The 15,007-nt window shown below is 46.5% G+C and overlaps 1 protein-coding gene across 11 annotated transcripts in view; it reads left to right on the top strand.

Moving 5' to 3' along the window:
* LOC136004313 (E3 ubiquitin-protein ligase NEDD4-like) overlaps window positions 1-2,831 on the top strand; it is a 52,127-nt gene extending 49,296 nt beyond the window's left edge. For 10 of the 11 annotated variants that reach the window (XM_065660708.1, XM_065660706.1, XM_065660705.1 and 7 more), the window contains 5 exons: window positions 77-136; window positions 549-656; window positions 748-844; window positions 1,145-1,217; window positions 2,368-2,831. In XM_065660708.1, the coding sequence (XP_065516780.1) occupies window positions 77-136; window positions 549-656; window positions 748-844; window positions 1,145-1,217; window positions 2,368-2,470 (441 nt within the window). In that variant the 3' untranslated portion in view covers window positions 2,471-2,831. Of the gene's footprint in view, window positions 1-76; window positions 137-548; window positions 657-747; window positions 845-1,144; window positions 1,218-2,367 lie in introns of those variants that run through there. The other variant, XM_065660696.1, reaches the window with a different exon arrangement.
* The last annotated feature ends 12,176 nt before the right edge of the window (window positions 2,832-15,007 follow it).

The following is a 15,007-nucleotide window of genomic DNA, read 5'->3' as shown; positions in this document are numbered from 1 at the left end:
CGAGGATCCTGTTAGCTACAGCCAGGATCTGCCCTGGAATTACGTGGCACTTCACCTGGCCTTTGCTTGTTCCCAGGGATTCACAGAGCTGCTGCCTATTGATCTGATTAAGATTTTTGATGAGAACGAACTAGAGGTGAGTTGGAGGAACAGGGCAGGAATGCTCGTCCCGCCGCGCTGCCTTAGACCCAGCGCCTCCTCCCTCCCCTCCTCTTTGTAAGGGAATTTGCACACAAGGTCCTGGGCTTACAGCGGGGTTTGTCTCCCTGTTAAGGGGTGTATTGACACATACAAGCACAGCAGTGTGTAATCAGTGAGCTGAACATCTGCATACAAGAGCCTGCGGGTAGCTTGTAGCTTCCCGAGTTGATGCCATTATGCCCTTGAGCGGAACACCGGCCCACGGCACAGTGTCGCTCCAGGAGCCTGGCATTCTTCTCCAGACTCTCCTAAGGAAAAGCTCTAACTCCCCTTTACATCTGTGCGGTTTAAAGACACCAGAGGTTACACAAGTAACACCGTGCCCATTTACTTCCCTCCCGGTGTAGTTGCTGATGTGTGGCCTCGGCGACGTGGATGTCAACGACTGGAGACAACACACCATCTACAAGAACGGCTACTGCCCCAACCACCCCGTCATCCAGTGGTTCTGGAAGGTAAAGCTGGGAGGCCGCAGCGCTCACAGCCCCCGACTGAAGCTGAGTGCCACCAGGGTGTAGAGCTGTGCGTGTTGTGTGCTTCCAACAGGCTGTTCTCCTGATGGATGCTGAGAAACGGATCCGGCTGCTGCAGTTCGTCACGGGGACCTCACGTGTGCCTATGAATGGATTTGCTGAACTCTATGGTGAGTAGAGCTGTTAACCAGAGGCTTTCATGGTTCAAGGGCAATATCTAGTTACTACTGCTGCATTACGCATCCTCTACACAAAGGCAGATAATCTGCACAGGCTAATTGCGCTCTAGAAAGAACCAGCCACGCTCCTGTTTGCTTTAATGGAACTGTAACTAGGAGTTCGATACAACTGACACAAAGTACCGGGTACAATTTGTAGCAATATAAACCTTCAGCCTTACTAACAGTGGTGAGGAGATCCCTGTGGTGTCCAACTACTCCTACTCCATGTGATGTTTCATTTTCTCCCAGGTTCAAATGGTCCTCAGCTGTTTACAATAGAGCAATGGGGAAGTCCTGATAAGCTGCCCAGAGCTCACACATGGTAAGTCATAAAACCAGAACATGAAATACCCTTGCTGTGCTGTTTTGCTGACAGGAAAGGGGAAAGGTTTATCTCTGGATCATACAGCATTTAGCAAATTCCGAAACCTACACACACGTGTGACTCTATGTGTGTGTGTCCATGGCTGTATTTAAAAGGCAAAGACATGGACACATGAAAGGCCAAGTCCATAAAGGAAGTGTAGGTGTAGGCTCTTCAGATAAGGACTTTTTACTGCTATTAAAAAGTCACAACTGAAAGTCCTTACACCTGAACAGTTCTGCTAACTGTGTGTTAAAATGGGTGTTAGCTAGAACAGGCTTTATTTTACAGCTGTTGCGTGGTTCCTGGGATTGGCAAAACCAGCAAAAGGAGCTGCATTTTATAGTTTAGTTGGTGTAATATGAATGTGAAAACATCAGCTCTGTTCCAGGCTTTATGAGGAAGCTGTGCTATGTAAAGGCCCTAAATCCTGGGACAGCTCACTAAAAATTGAGAGGATATGAACTGTCCTCATTTAATCCTAATATAGAGAGTTTGCAAGTGGTTAAAGCATTCAATACCAGCCTTGTCTTACCTTAAATCCATGTTGTTAATGTGCAGCAGAGTAACTTATTAACTAGTGCTGTGGAGGAAAACCAGCTTTTAGCACATGAGCATTGGAATGGTGGTCCTGCCCTGAGCATCATTAGGCCAGAGAATAATAAGTTTTATTTAAAAGCAAACAGAACCTGCCACATTCCAAAGCCAACTCATCCATTTACTCCTCAGTTACCTGTTAGATCCTACAGGACCTTTTCAAGACCTCCTTTTGGATGGTTCTTTTCTCCTGAGGTTAGAGAATGTGGCCTGTAAATTCAGAGCATCTTTCTGAGTCTTAGGAAACCACCTTTTAGCAAGGAGGAAATGTTTTCCATCAGGTGGTTCCTTTCCTCAGGAATTGCCATGTCCAGCTCTGGAAAGCAGCAGGCACGAAGCAGGTCTGGTCTCGGGGGTACCTGCAAGAACACAAGTGTTAGGTGCGTGAAGGACACGGTGGAGATGCCACCATTAGGACACTGAGATGCTCTCTGTGACCTTTCCTAGTTCTTTACCACGATGTGCAGTTCTCCACGGATTCCTGAGTGATTCTTCCCCTTCTCCCCCCCAGCTTTAATCGCCTCGATTTACCTCTCTATGAATCCTTTGAAGACCTGCGGGAGAAGCTCCTGATGGCGGTGGAGAACGCGCAAGGCTTTGAAGGAGTGGATTAGCTGTCCCACCTCTCCCTGCACGCACTCTGCTTGGCCCGAGGGCCCGTGGTGACTCTGGCACAGCCGTGCCCGGCGCTGCCTCACGGAGCAAACCCCACGGGGTCCCACTCCAGGAGTTGAACTGTGCCCTGGGGGTGCCGGCCCCGTGCCATGGACTGAGGCCGGTCCAGCAGGACTTGCTCTATTTATGTTGTGCCTCTGTAGGCAAAGCCCTTAATAAATATTTTACATAATTTCTAATGGCAATGAATGGGATTAATCCTTTTCCAGGTATAGTATTCCAGCTCATGTTTACTTTTCCATTGATTTAGCCAGTTTCAGATTTTATTTCCTTACAATTAAATATCATCTACTTGGACAACTGAGCATTTTTCTTAATTTCGTACCAGACTGGAGGCCAGTGGCATTCTCTCAAAGCACACTTTGAGCCTCGTGTTCTCCAACCATGAAGGAGGTAGGAAGAGGCTGGGAAGCTCCTCGACGTGGCTGCGTGGCGAGAGGAACTCCTCACTGAGCACAGCAGTGTTTTCCTGGCTCCAGAAGCACGGACTGGACATTGCGTTGTGTATAAATACGGGCCTGGTTCCAGGCAGGGGAGCACCACACACCCCATAGCATGCCAAATCTCATGTCCAGTAACCAAACTGCTGCACCACTGGTAATACTTACATGTACTATAACTACTATGTGGGGTAGGGTTGGCGTCGAACGTTTCACGTGCTGAACCCTGGCCTTACCTTTGTACAGTGGTTTTGTATCTCCCCCTTCCCTCTTTGGCGGCATTGGATGGATCCTGGCACCGTGGGATTTGGCACTATGGAGAACCAGCCTGTCTGGCTCAGCTCTGTACGTGTTTGCTCCCAACAGCTAACCACCACCGGGGCTGGGTTTGTTTGGAACTGCACCGACTCTAAAGGCACTTTATGTAACCCATGGAAAGTCATATCCGGTTTTATCAGCGCATTAATGTGATTCTGTTCCTCACTGCACATGTCTCTCTGGTGCAATATCTATCACTTGTGAACTTGGCTGCTGCTGCTGCTGTATAAAGGAAACCCCAGCTGTAGAGCTGAGCCTGCAGACATGGTTTTGTGATTTCTTTTTTACTTAATCACAGAGATTTATTTCCAATACTCTGCTCTCTCTCTCCATTTTGTTACCTCTGCCATGTTGCATGCCTGAACGATACTGTCTGAGTTGCATCTCTTTTGTGACGGATTAAAAGTGACAATTCCTACTTGATGCGCTCAAGTTCAGTGGTTGCTGCGCTGCAAGGGCAGGCCTGAGCTTTGCCCTCGCTTACCTGCACGCAGGGGTTTACCCAAGGAACCTGTAACGGACAGCACCTGTCAGACACGATGTCACCACACTGCCACCAACCCTGAGCCCTGTCCTCACCATCCCCTGCACTGCTGCAGTACAGCCCCTAGCTGAGAACTGGAAAGAAACCTTCATGCTGTGACAGTCAGCACACACGTGTGTGCTCACATGTTCAAAGAGCTGATAGATCATGTTATTTGAACACAGGTTAACATTAATTTCCTATTAAACATTTCCTGCCATTGCTTTGTGACCTTTTACATGAAAAATGAGACTATCCAAATAGGTACATGGGATTTTGGGGTGGTTGGAGGTTCCCTTCCTGTGCAGTGCCACCAGCTGGAACCTTATGAACTCTTGGTTGTGAACTGAAACGTAATCTCATGTATGGCTCAAGGTTGTGACCCTTCATTACGGGTTTACTAACACTTCCATACATCAGAGCCCTTCCAGCTGTCTGAACTACACAACATCAGACTGGAAGGGAAATTGTTACTGTTCGTATTTTAAAGAAAATAAAACATCTTTATGAGCCACTCCCCTCACAAACTTAACACCCCAAAATCATTTCCCAGGTACCAGAACAGTGAGACAAACTCCACCCCATGGACCATAGGTAATGTGCAGTTGGACTGCTGTGCTTTATTGGAGAGAAGGGGTTTAATTCTTAGGAAGCAGCTTGATAATAAGATACCAAGGTTAATATTAAAGTGAAGGAGCCCTTGACTTCTAAGGCGTGCCACTGAAGTGGCAGCTTTGGGCTCACCTGTACAGATGTGCTACAGCTGCCTTTGCAGTGGTGTCCAGCAGTAAACCAGATGTGGTGTTCACAAGACCACCTGTGGGATAAGCTGAGGGGAACTGCTCAGCCCAGCCCCATTCCTGTGTAAAGCTGGATTTGTGGCTATCAGAAGCCCAGCTGTCACTGTCCTTACAGGGACACAAGCCCCTGCTGACACAGTATATCTCGCAACTCGGATTCCATTCCTGGTGCCTGCATCAATGGCTAAACCCCTTTTCACCAGCCAGAGCTGGGGTCCTCTGTGCTGTGACACAACTCAGGAAGTGCCCTTCAGTTTGCACTAAACCATATGAGACTACACACAGAGCCTGCTCGTGCAAAGGGGCAGCTCAGAGGATTTTTGCTCCTTATTTAACATATTTAACCTGAATTCCAGCCTTTCCACCTGAAATCTACATTTGAAGGCATCTTTCTGGGAACTAAATGTCATTTACTTAAAATATCCAAACCACAAAGCTGCACACACTCTGGTGGGATTCATATCTCAGCCCTGTGCCTGTGTTAACAGTCCTACAAGTGCCCATACCCATATGGTTACCAGTATGTGTAGTAGAATACAGGTACAATACCAGATTGGACTTCTTAAGGTGCACATTCATTTCCTCACCTTTCCAATGAAAGCTTTCCCTTTTCTATGCAGCATTACAACAAGAAGAAACCAACCAACCTTCACCCATCTGCTGTGATGTTACACTAAGAATAACACATATGTGAAACACATGGGAAGCTTCTAGACCCAGAATCCAAGCATGTGACTGTCACATACCTGTCACTATCACAGTGCACCTCACGCCCACCAGGGACCATCAGTGCAGACCACACTTAGGCACGTGTCCATCAGCACTCACTGCTAACACCTTGTCTGCCCACACTGCTCCACACTTCCATGTCGGGCTCTTAGCCTTTCCTGGCCTATTTCCACAGGGACTTTGCTGGTTTCCTCAGTGTTGTTAATGTGTAGCTGTAAACTCCAGCCTGCACCCACACACAACAGCATCCCTGCTGCAGTTTCAGACTTCAGGCCACTGCTCAGACTTGATACACTCTGGGGAATGGATTTATAGAAAAAATCCTCCACTTTTTTTCTAAGGAGCAATGAAAGAAGCTGCAGTTTGGGTTCCTGACAGCAAAAACTCAGTGTAATAAAACCAACTTGTAATGAAATGATGAACTTCATCAAATACTTAATAAAGAACTATGGAAGCCACAGCATTTTATACTTAAACTCTATTTCTTTGGCTTTGCTAAAACAGCAAGTGCCTGAAGGTCACAGCTGGATGTGGCTGAGGAGCCCCTGGTCTATCGCACATGCACTACATTCATTGTTATATAGTTAAGCACACCCTCCACATGCTCACCTTCTGTCAAGTGGCTCCCAAATTCTTCCCCATGATCCTCAGGGCACAATAACACCTATGACCTTTCCAGTCACATAAGAACGTGACATTCACAAGGGTCATTGTGCACAGCCACCTTCATATTCAAGGTAGCTCTTTTCCGCCAGAATTAGCACAATTAAAGAGAGGTTAGCGGCTATGCAGTGTTCCCCAAGAAGCTATGAGCAGGTAGAACACAAACCCCACATCTCTCCCAGCTTCCCACTGGCATCACCCCTGTTCCACCATCATTTCAGTGCAATACTCAAACAGGCTCCCACGAAAGGCTTTCTCAAGTTCCCCAGCCCCACAGTGACCACACAGCAGCACCTTCTCCTGTTTAAGCCATTCCTGAAAGCTATGTGAATTGTCCATCCTTTTTCTTGCGTGTTTTCTGTCACAGCAGGGTTCTCTGCAGCCCACAATAACATTCAGACCACAAACTAAATACACCTCTTGCTGCTACAGATCCAAGTTTCAGTTTAACCATACAAGTCAATGCATTATAGTAAAGCTGTTTTCATCCTCAGTGATACAATCTCAATGCTGTTACACTATGTACAACTTCTTAGTAACAGCAGTGAAACTAACGTTGCTTTTCTGTTATGCACTGTGAATGCCTAACTTAAAACCACAAACAAAAATAGTGACAAAACCCCCACAAAACTCCCCAAACCTAACCAAAACCAGACAAACCACACCATAAGTCACTTTCGATAAAACAGCTCACTTCATGAATACAGCAGGCTCCTCTTCAGCTAATATCAGGGCTTAAGAGAGTTGCAGATGGAACACATGATCTGTTAGCCTTAACCATAGGATCAATACATTAATAAATCATATCCTGGCTTCTAAACTTCAAACCAAGGACAGCCTGAACACAGTACTGATGTGACTTGCACAAATACACAGCAAGTTACCTGGCAAAGAAGTAGTTTAGGACCAAGGACTCAGCAAAAGTAGCAGCAAAAGTAGTTTTAATATGAATGTATAAAAGTGTGACTTTAAAGTTCAATGTTTCACTCTGGTACTGAGTGCACGGGTGAAGCATACCAAGGAAAAGAGTTAGAATTGATTTAGAAAGAGACTGAAGAAGCAAAAGGGAAAGGGAGACCCTTCCTTTGAGTCAAAGCTTCAGACTAGACCCCTCCCTGCTCTCAACTCCTGGTGGAGCCCAGGTGAGGCTGGATCTAGTCCTAGTCTCAGACTTGGTCAATGATTTATGTCTAAAGGGTTACAGAGGTATAAGATACCAGTAAAAGGTGATTTTAACATGATGTTGTAGAAGCACCAGTTCAGAGGTGGGATTTTGCACAGCTTTTGGCCTAGCAGCACTCCGCAGTTCAATGTGGATCACAAGGTGTAGTAGCAGTCTGTGAATGTTAAATTAATCATCTGGATTTACTGTAGTCACAACAGTGACTTAGTTACAGATGTGAGGTGACAACATCCCTGCTACTCTTGCTGCACAGTATCGAAATCACACACAGACACTAGGATGTATGTATAAAGACATACCTAGTAAAATCCCCTGAATTCAGTGGAATGCTCACTTCAGACACCTCAGCATGTCTCAGCAGATGAGGGTTGAGGAGTGTTCAGCCAGGCCCCAGCAGCAGCTTTCAGTTTGAGCTTCCAAACTTCCCAAACTTGGGACATCACAAGCTCTGAGAGGCTGTGCTGGTTTAAGCTGAGTACTGCACAGCCACTTGCCCCCTGCCCTCTTCCCAGTGGGATGGTGAGGAAAATCAGAAAAAAGGGGGAAAAAGTGGGTTAAGAACAGTTTAATAATTAAAATATAATAATAATAATGCAACAATAATAATAGGAGAGAAAAGGAGAGGAAGGAATAAATCCCACCCCCAAAAATAAACTAAGTGATGACCAGTGCAACTGCTCAGCACCCACTGACTAATGCCCAGCCCGTGTACCTCCAGCAGCAATCAGCCCCTCCTGACACTACCTTTTCCAGTCTGGAATATCCCTTGGTCTGGTTCAGGTTGTATCTCCTGGCTCCTGGTGTCCCTCCTCACTGGAAGAGGATGGGAAACTGGGAAGTCCTCGATTAGGGTTAGTACTGCTCAGCAAAAACTAACATCAGCCTGTTCTCAATGCTGTTCTCAGACTAAAGCCAGCACACAACTGTCTACCAGCTACTAGGAAGAAAGCCAGCTGTATCCCAGCAAAAACCAGGACAGGGACATCGCACTCAGAGGGAGATGCTGGTGGCAGCCCTCTGCAACCCAGAGAGCTCAAAGTACCCCTGGAATTTTCCAAATGCCAGTAACAATTCCACTCAGGCTATGACCAAGGTGAGGAACATTCCCAGCCTGTCAGGGGATGACTGATTATTCCCACTGTCACCTTCCTCCTTAGCCATCAAGTGTCAAGGGATGCCTCACCACCCAACTCATTACACCAAGGCCAAGGCCTGATGGGAATTCCAAAGATCCCAGAGCAGCTCCAAGGGAGGGAATAACCCACCACAATACCTTCAGCTGCAATGTGCTGAGGAAGAAAGGAAGAAGAAAGCACAATATCACACATACCCCACCACCCTCTGCTTCAGCAAGTGTCCAGGAGCCCAGGAACTGGAAGAGGAGCAAGGGCTGCCAAGGCAACTAAGAATAAAGGAATCTCTTGCTATGACCCAGAAACACCATTCAAAATCCTATTCAGCTTACCAATAGATGGGAATACCTGCTATTAATCAAGTTACTAGAGTTCACTAATGCTGCCGCATGGCTTCTTACAGACACCAACCCCCTAAATGACTCTGATTAGTTGACTCTAGCAGCTACTGTTGTGCTGGAGTAACTCAGCTGTGTTGCTGATGGACACGAGCAAACATCTTTGTGCTATAAAGGGACAAGCTCTGGGTGATGCTGAAACACCAGATTAACCAGCTCTCTTTACAACAAAAGACTGAAATCAAAACCCACCTTGACATACACAACCTTACTGTGTGCCATTTGCATGTGGCTAGTAAGGTTTTGTCGCCCTTGAGAAACAAGCAACCAACCCCCATACCAGCATGTTCAAATCCCGGATCAATACCTACACATCCACACTACTCCATAGCCACCCACAGGAGACGCTGCAGTAACTAATAGTTATTCCATTTCTAATTCCAGCCCTGGAACCTGGTTGCTTCATATCCTGACAAGGGAAAAATCCTACACTATCACAATGGATTCCTTTCCTGACTGTCGATAATGACAACAACCATCCCAACTGAAGGTCCAGTTGGACAAGTACCTGATCTGCAGATGTTGCCAAAACAGCTTAAGGGGAGGCAAACAGTAGTGCTTACAGCAAATGCACTTGAAAACCCAAATGATGTGCAGCGCAGGGACCTGTACAGAGTGATGGCTTCTGTTTTGTTGCACATAAATAGCCATACAATTTATATAGAGTTAAAAACAAATAGTTTCTGGTGCCATGGGAAATTGTGGTTGGAATTCTGGGGCAAAACAGCCTCCAGGCTGTAGCTAGGGAAAAAAAATTAACTAGAAAGAACACAGGAGTGCCCAAGCCAGGATCATGCACCCACTGACACTGGAACATTCCCTCTTTGTGCCCTGCTTTTGACTATACTTCATCCACTTCACACAATGCCAGAACAGACAGACCTTCCAGCTAGTAGATGCCAATGACACCAAATCTATGACATATTTTAGGACATTATTTCGGAACAATACAGCAGAGCAATTGTGCACATGAGAATTACAGTTCTAACTATACTTTATGAGTATTTGGGCACCAAAAACCTACTGGCCATCACAAAAGGCTGAAATGACTTTAAAAACCTGCCCAACCCCTTTGCTTCAGCAATCTTGAGTACTTTAAATCCAGCTGAATGGGAAGCTGAATTTCCTGCTTTCCTTTCATTCCAGGGTTGACTCCACATAAACCCCAGTCACTGACATTTCTACATAATACCATCAGGAGAAAGGCACCGGGGGTTTGCTATGGCAACCCAACAGGAACTGCTCCTGTTTCCAGCATCTCCAACACAAGGATCCCAAAGATAAATCATCTCTTCATGATTCCATTGATTATTTGCCCAGCTTTTGATCGAGAGCCCTGTTCAAATTCAATTTCTTCTTGCTCAAATGCATCTGCCTTTTCCCCCTCAATTTCCTTTCTGCCATTTGCTGTGGGTGTTTCATTACCTTGACAGACTGAAGTGCAATACAACATAAACCCAAGATACAGTCATGACAGATACACTGCTCTGGATCTATTTTCTGTCATATCTCAACCTTAATAAGACAAGGTTTTGGCTTTAAACTTCAGTGCTCTTCCCTCTCTGATAATGCGCTCTCGGTGATGTACAACTAGCTCTTACTAAGGCCTTCACTTCAGCAGGAGTTGGACATGTGGTGGGTTTGCAGGTCTGACCACCTGGGAAACTGAAGTCTTGGATGATGGGTGCTGGTGGTTCAGTCAGTTGTTGAAGCCAAGGGAGCCTGGTTTCTGAGTCAGGTGTCAGAAACAGGACTCTGGGAATATAAAACATGGAATTATATATATTAACAGGGAGAGCAATCAGGTTAACTCTGCAATGTAATCTTTGCCTAGCTTTTAGATGGTCAAACTACAATTACCCTTTGGTCAAAGGAGGGGATTCTCCTCCTATGCTCTGCTCTGGTGAGACACCCCACACACACACACAATCCTGCATCCAACTCTGGGGTCCCCAGTACAAGAGGGACATGGAGCTGCTGGAGCACATCAAGAAGAGGCCACAGAGCTGCTGCAAGGGCTGGAGCAGCTCTGCTCTGAAGCCAGGCTAAGAGAGCTGGGCTGGTTCAGTCTGGAGAAGAGAAGGCTCCAGAGAGACCTTAAAGGAAGCTTATGGGAAAGAAGGTGAGAGACTTTTTATGAGGGCCTGTAATATCAGGACAAGCATAGCATCATTTTTGCTGCATATGTGCAGGAACAGTGGGACAAAGGTAAGGCTTCTGCTTGTTCTGCTAATTCTGACTCATTATTTGCTGCATTCTGTCACCTTTTCAGGCTCAGTGCACACTGTATGCTTGTGGGCACATCTCTACGCTGGAAAACCGGTCACCTCAGTTTCTATTTCATAGAGCTGCCACTCCTGGAGTAGCCAGAGGACACAACCGCCATGAAATCAGTTCTTAAACAAAAGCAAACTTTGCCCCTTGGCCTGAAGTTAAAGGGTAACAGAGATGGACACGAGGTCGATGCTTGGCAAATACGAGTCACATGCAGCAGACAGGCTTTGCTGCACCTCTGAGGACTCTGGTTTGCTGCTGCACAGCTTCAGCTTTAAGGGCTTCTTTACACAGAACAAAACCAAAAGCACACTTGGAAGCAACCAGAGGTAAATATTTTGTGCTAGTCTAGGAATTCCCTCCCTCTGGATTTCAGGGGATTGGGGGGGTGGTTCTTGTCCCCACAACTGACAACATTTTCCCTACCAGCCAGTCACTTCCTTTGCTCCAGTGCTCCATGAACAACAGCTTGTAAGAAAAGTGTCAAGTTTTAATCAGTTCTGTGTCCTTATCCAGCACCCAGATGGTTCAGTCTCTATTTAATAGCAATGTCAATAGGAATGTGATTACATGTTATCTCAATGCCTGTTACAACATGCAGCTCTTGGACTCAGTGTTTCCCAATTGTGCCCCAGGCTTTTAAAGATAAAAAGGAGCATCCAGTCCAGATTATGAATTCTCTTTCCTCCCCTTGTATAAGGGCTTTGTTACTTGAGAGTGAGGCAAGAAACACCTCCCTGGTGCTCGTTTCTTTTACTTGTCACAACAGTGCTGACCCCAGCACCCCCAAGGCAGACATCCCATTAATCCCATTACAAGAAGCAGCCCAAGCCAAACCAAAGTGCTCCTCAGCAATGAGCCACACTGACAAGTGCTCTCCTGGCCTAAATGGGGGCAGTGACACTGTGCCAGAAGAATATGGACCAGAACAAGGGCAAAAGCTCTGTGTTGATGTGCTGTTAACAACTATAGCTTGGCAGCACACCAGCATAGGGAAGAAGTGGTAACAACTCCAAATGCAACCAAAATGCAGACGTCTTTATGTTTTTGGACTCTGAATTCTCACAGTAATGGAGATGCTGAGGTACTCTTTGCTAAGAAAACCTCTTACAGCTTTTAGAACACAAATTAATCAGGGATTAAGCATAGGGACAAACACTAAGGAGAGTCAGTATCAGCTCTTCTAAACTAGAGGTTTGGATCAGAACTTGCATCTTCCCCACTGTGGACTCCTGGAAGCAAGATCTTGCTTCATCTCTGACTTAAAGCCAAATGACAAAAGCCTCCAGCTTCCAAGGACTCCCCTTCCCCTCTGAATACTTAACAGCTGCCTTTGTGTCTGCTTGCTTCAGCCTTGAATGCAGGATCCAGGAATCTCAGATCAGAGCCAGTTCCCAAATCTCTGCTGCCTTCATGAGCACATCAAGCCCTTGATTACAGTCTGGTGCTACACACCCAATACGTAAGGATAGTTTTACAATAAACAACTCTAGCATCACCTTGCACTGCTTTCATGTGGCTCTACAAGAAAAATAAGGGAAGAAAGGGATGAAGCCTCTGTGCTACATCCACTCCCAGGCTCCTTCAGCTCTTGTTCACAAAGCCTGAAACACCACATTCCCTTACTCCTGCTCCTTTGTCAGAGGACAAGTAGCTATCAAACCCAAGCCTGTCACCAGTATCTGAACTCACAGTAAGAAGAATGGGTGCAAGCGATTCAAGGCACTTTGAGGACATTACGAACTATTCACCACAGTTCAGGAAGTGACAGTTTCTTGCATTTCATATGGAACAACATGGAAACAAACACGACCTTCAGGAAAGTCAGAGGCTTTTCAATGTTTACAGCATGCACAAGTAAGGGTTTCCTAGGAAGTCCAGAGCACAAACTCAACAATATCCAACAACAGAACATGAATGGCACCTGACAGAGAGAACTGAGGCTTATTTGACTGTCTCAACTTGAAGTCAATCTGCAGAAAGGATTGTCATTGGGTTTGCTTGTTGTACTCATGAAATACGCCTTTTTCTTCCCAGTTTTCCTTTTTGCTCCAAGACTGATGTATATATACACATATATATCCTTACCACACTTTATCTGTGCCCTGGCATGTGTTTAAATGGCTTTGTTTGAGCACACCTGCCTGCATGCTGAAGGCCAGGAGTCCAATGACCCAGCAGTCACTTCAGGGGGTCACCTACAGGCATCCTGTTTGTTCATGGCTGCTGGCTCCTGCTGGCAGAGCAGGAGGGGGGCAGGAGGCGACACATACACCACCACCCCCCAAGAACTCAAAACGGGGGTTCAGCAAAACCTTTCACAATGCAAATGGGAATGACAGCCTAAATACATTGGAAATGCAACTATAGATCCTTGAGAAACTCCTGGGGACAAACTGACTCCATTCTATTGCTTCTCCTATAGCTTGATACTTGGTTATATGAAGACCTCCCCTTCCACCCATCTTTCATCACCCCAGTGCTTTAAGAACCCACTAGATCTCTTGCAAATGCAAAAGCTTGTATCAAGCAGGTTCTCTTCTCTGAATGCCACAGCATCCTTCGGATTTGGGATGCCTGTTATTTTCCATACAGAAGCATTCCAACTCCTTTGTAGTTATTACACTTACTCCAATAACTACCACTTGAATAGGTGCTGGAGCAGAGAACCCCAATGAGCACTTTGCAATGGTCTGTGCTCAGTTCCCTCCTGCTCTCATGCTCCCAAGCACAGTATCTGAAAGCTGGGATCACGCTCCATGTGCTCTGTGGTTACATGGCCAAATCCCATCTCAGCTGCATGAGGACAGTCTCTGGTTAACCCCCCAGAGCCCCTGGCACTTCACTGTTCCAATTTACGAACCCTCCTGCACTACCTGTTACCCTCAATGAACCACTGTAAACTAAAGCAGTGAGGAGGGACTTGAGAAAAAAGCCTTGGACAGACCAGCACATTCCACCCCCCCCCCCCCCCCCCAGCTTGGAACTGTACAGGTTTGGAAGCCCTGGGAAGGACAAGAATCACCTGCTCTTAAGGTGCTTTAAAAAGCTGGTTCTTAAAACCCAAGCAACACTCATGGACCTCAGAGCCTTCACAAGCAGTTTCTCAGGGACACTGCTCCCCAGCTCCCTGGTGTTTGCTCTCCTGCAACCAGGGCAGCAGCCATCAACACATTTAAACTTCACCACTTCATGCCCAGTGTGGCCAAGACAGCCACCAACCATCACAACTCCCACTGCCAAGTCCACATCCCTATGTGCTGCATCCGTGTCTTTTAGATACACCCCAGGATGGTCACTCCAGCACTGCCCTGGGCAGCCTGTTCCAGAGCTTGACAACCTTTTTGGTTAATAAGTTGTTCCTAATATCCACTCTAAACCTCCTCTGGTGCAACCTGAGGCCATCTCCTCTTGTCCTATCACTTGTTACTTGGGAGGAGAGACCAACAAATCACCCCAGAGGGTTTGTTCATTTACCTGAAGTTAAAGCAGAGCTCACTGCTTACAGAGAGCTGATAAGAAGGATTAATATTTAACATGCTCAAGTTCATGTATGTGAAATAGCTGTGAGCAGCAGCAAGCCCTGAGAATACAACACCTCACTCCGTCACTGAGAACACATGTGCATTTCCCCACCAGAAGGCTATTTCACAACATTCGAACCTATGTTCCTCTCTGCATATCTCGGGGGCTTGTAAAGCCCCACAGCCCCCAACAGGAGAACAGGCTCCCAGTGCCCAAACCTGTGCATGGGGGTTGAAACCACAATGAATGGCATCCTGAGAAATGAAGCCCTATCTCTCCCAGGGCAAACATAGTCCAGGCTAAGCGCTAGAGAAGCAGCACTGCTCAGATCTAAGAGCAGGCTGGTGCTCGAGTAATCTTTAACACACAGAGCACAAGTGCCACCTTTGCACAGTGCCAGTCCCACCACACACCACTCAGGCAGCTGGTGGAAACCATCAGCTCATACCTGGAGGAAATAACCCTCTTTCCACTGGGGAGAAAGGTCTGT

This window comes from Lathamus discolor, chromosome W (assembly GCF_037157495.1).
Source record: "Lathamus discolor isolate bLatDis1 chromosome W, bLatDis1.hap1, whole genome shotgun sequence".
Classification (NCBI taxonomy): Eukaryota; Metazoa; Chordata; class Aves; order Psittaciformes; family Psittacidae; genus Lathamus; species Lathamus discolor.
This window is presented reverse-complemented; position numbering and strand designations above follow the sequence as displayed.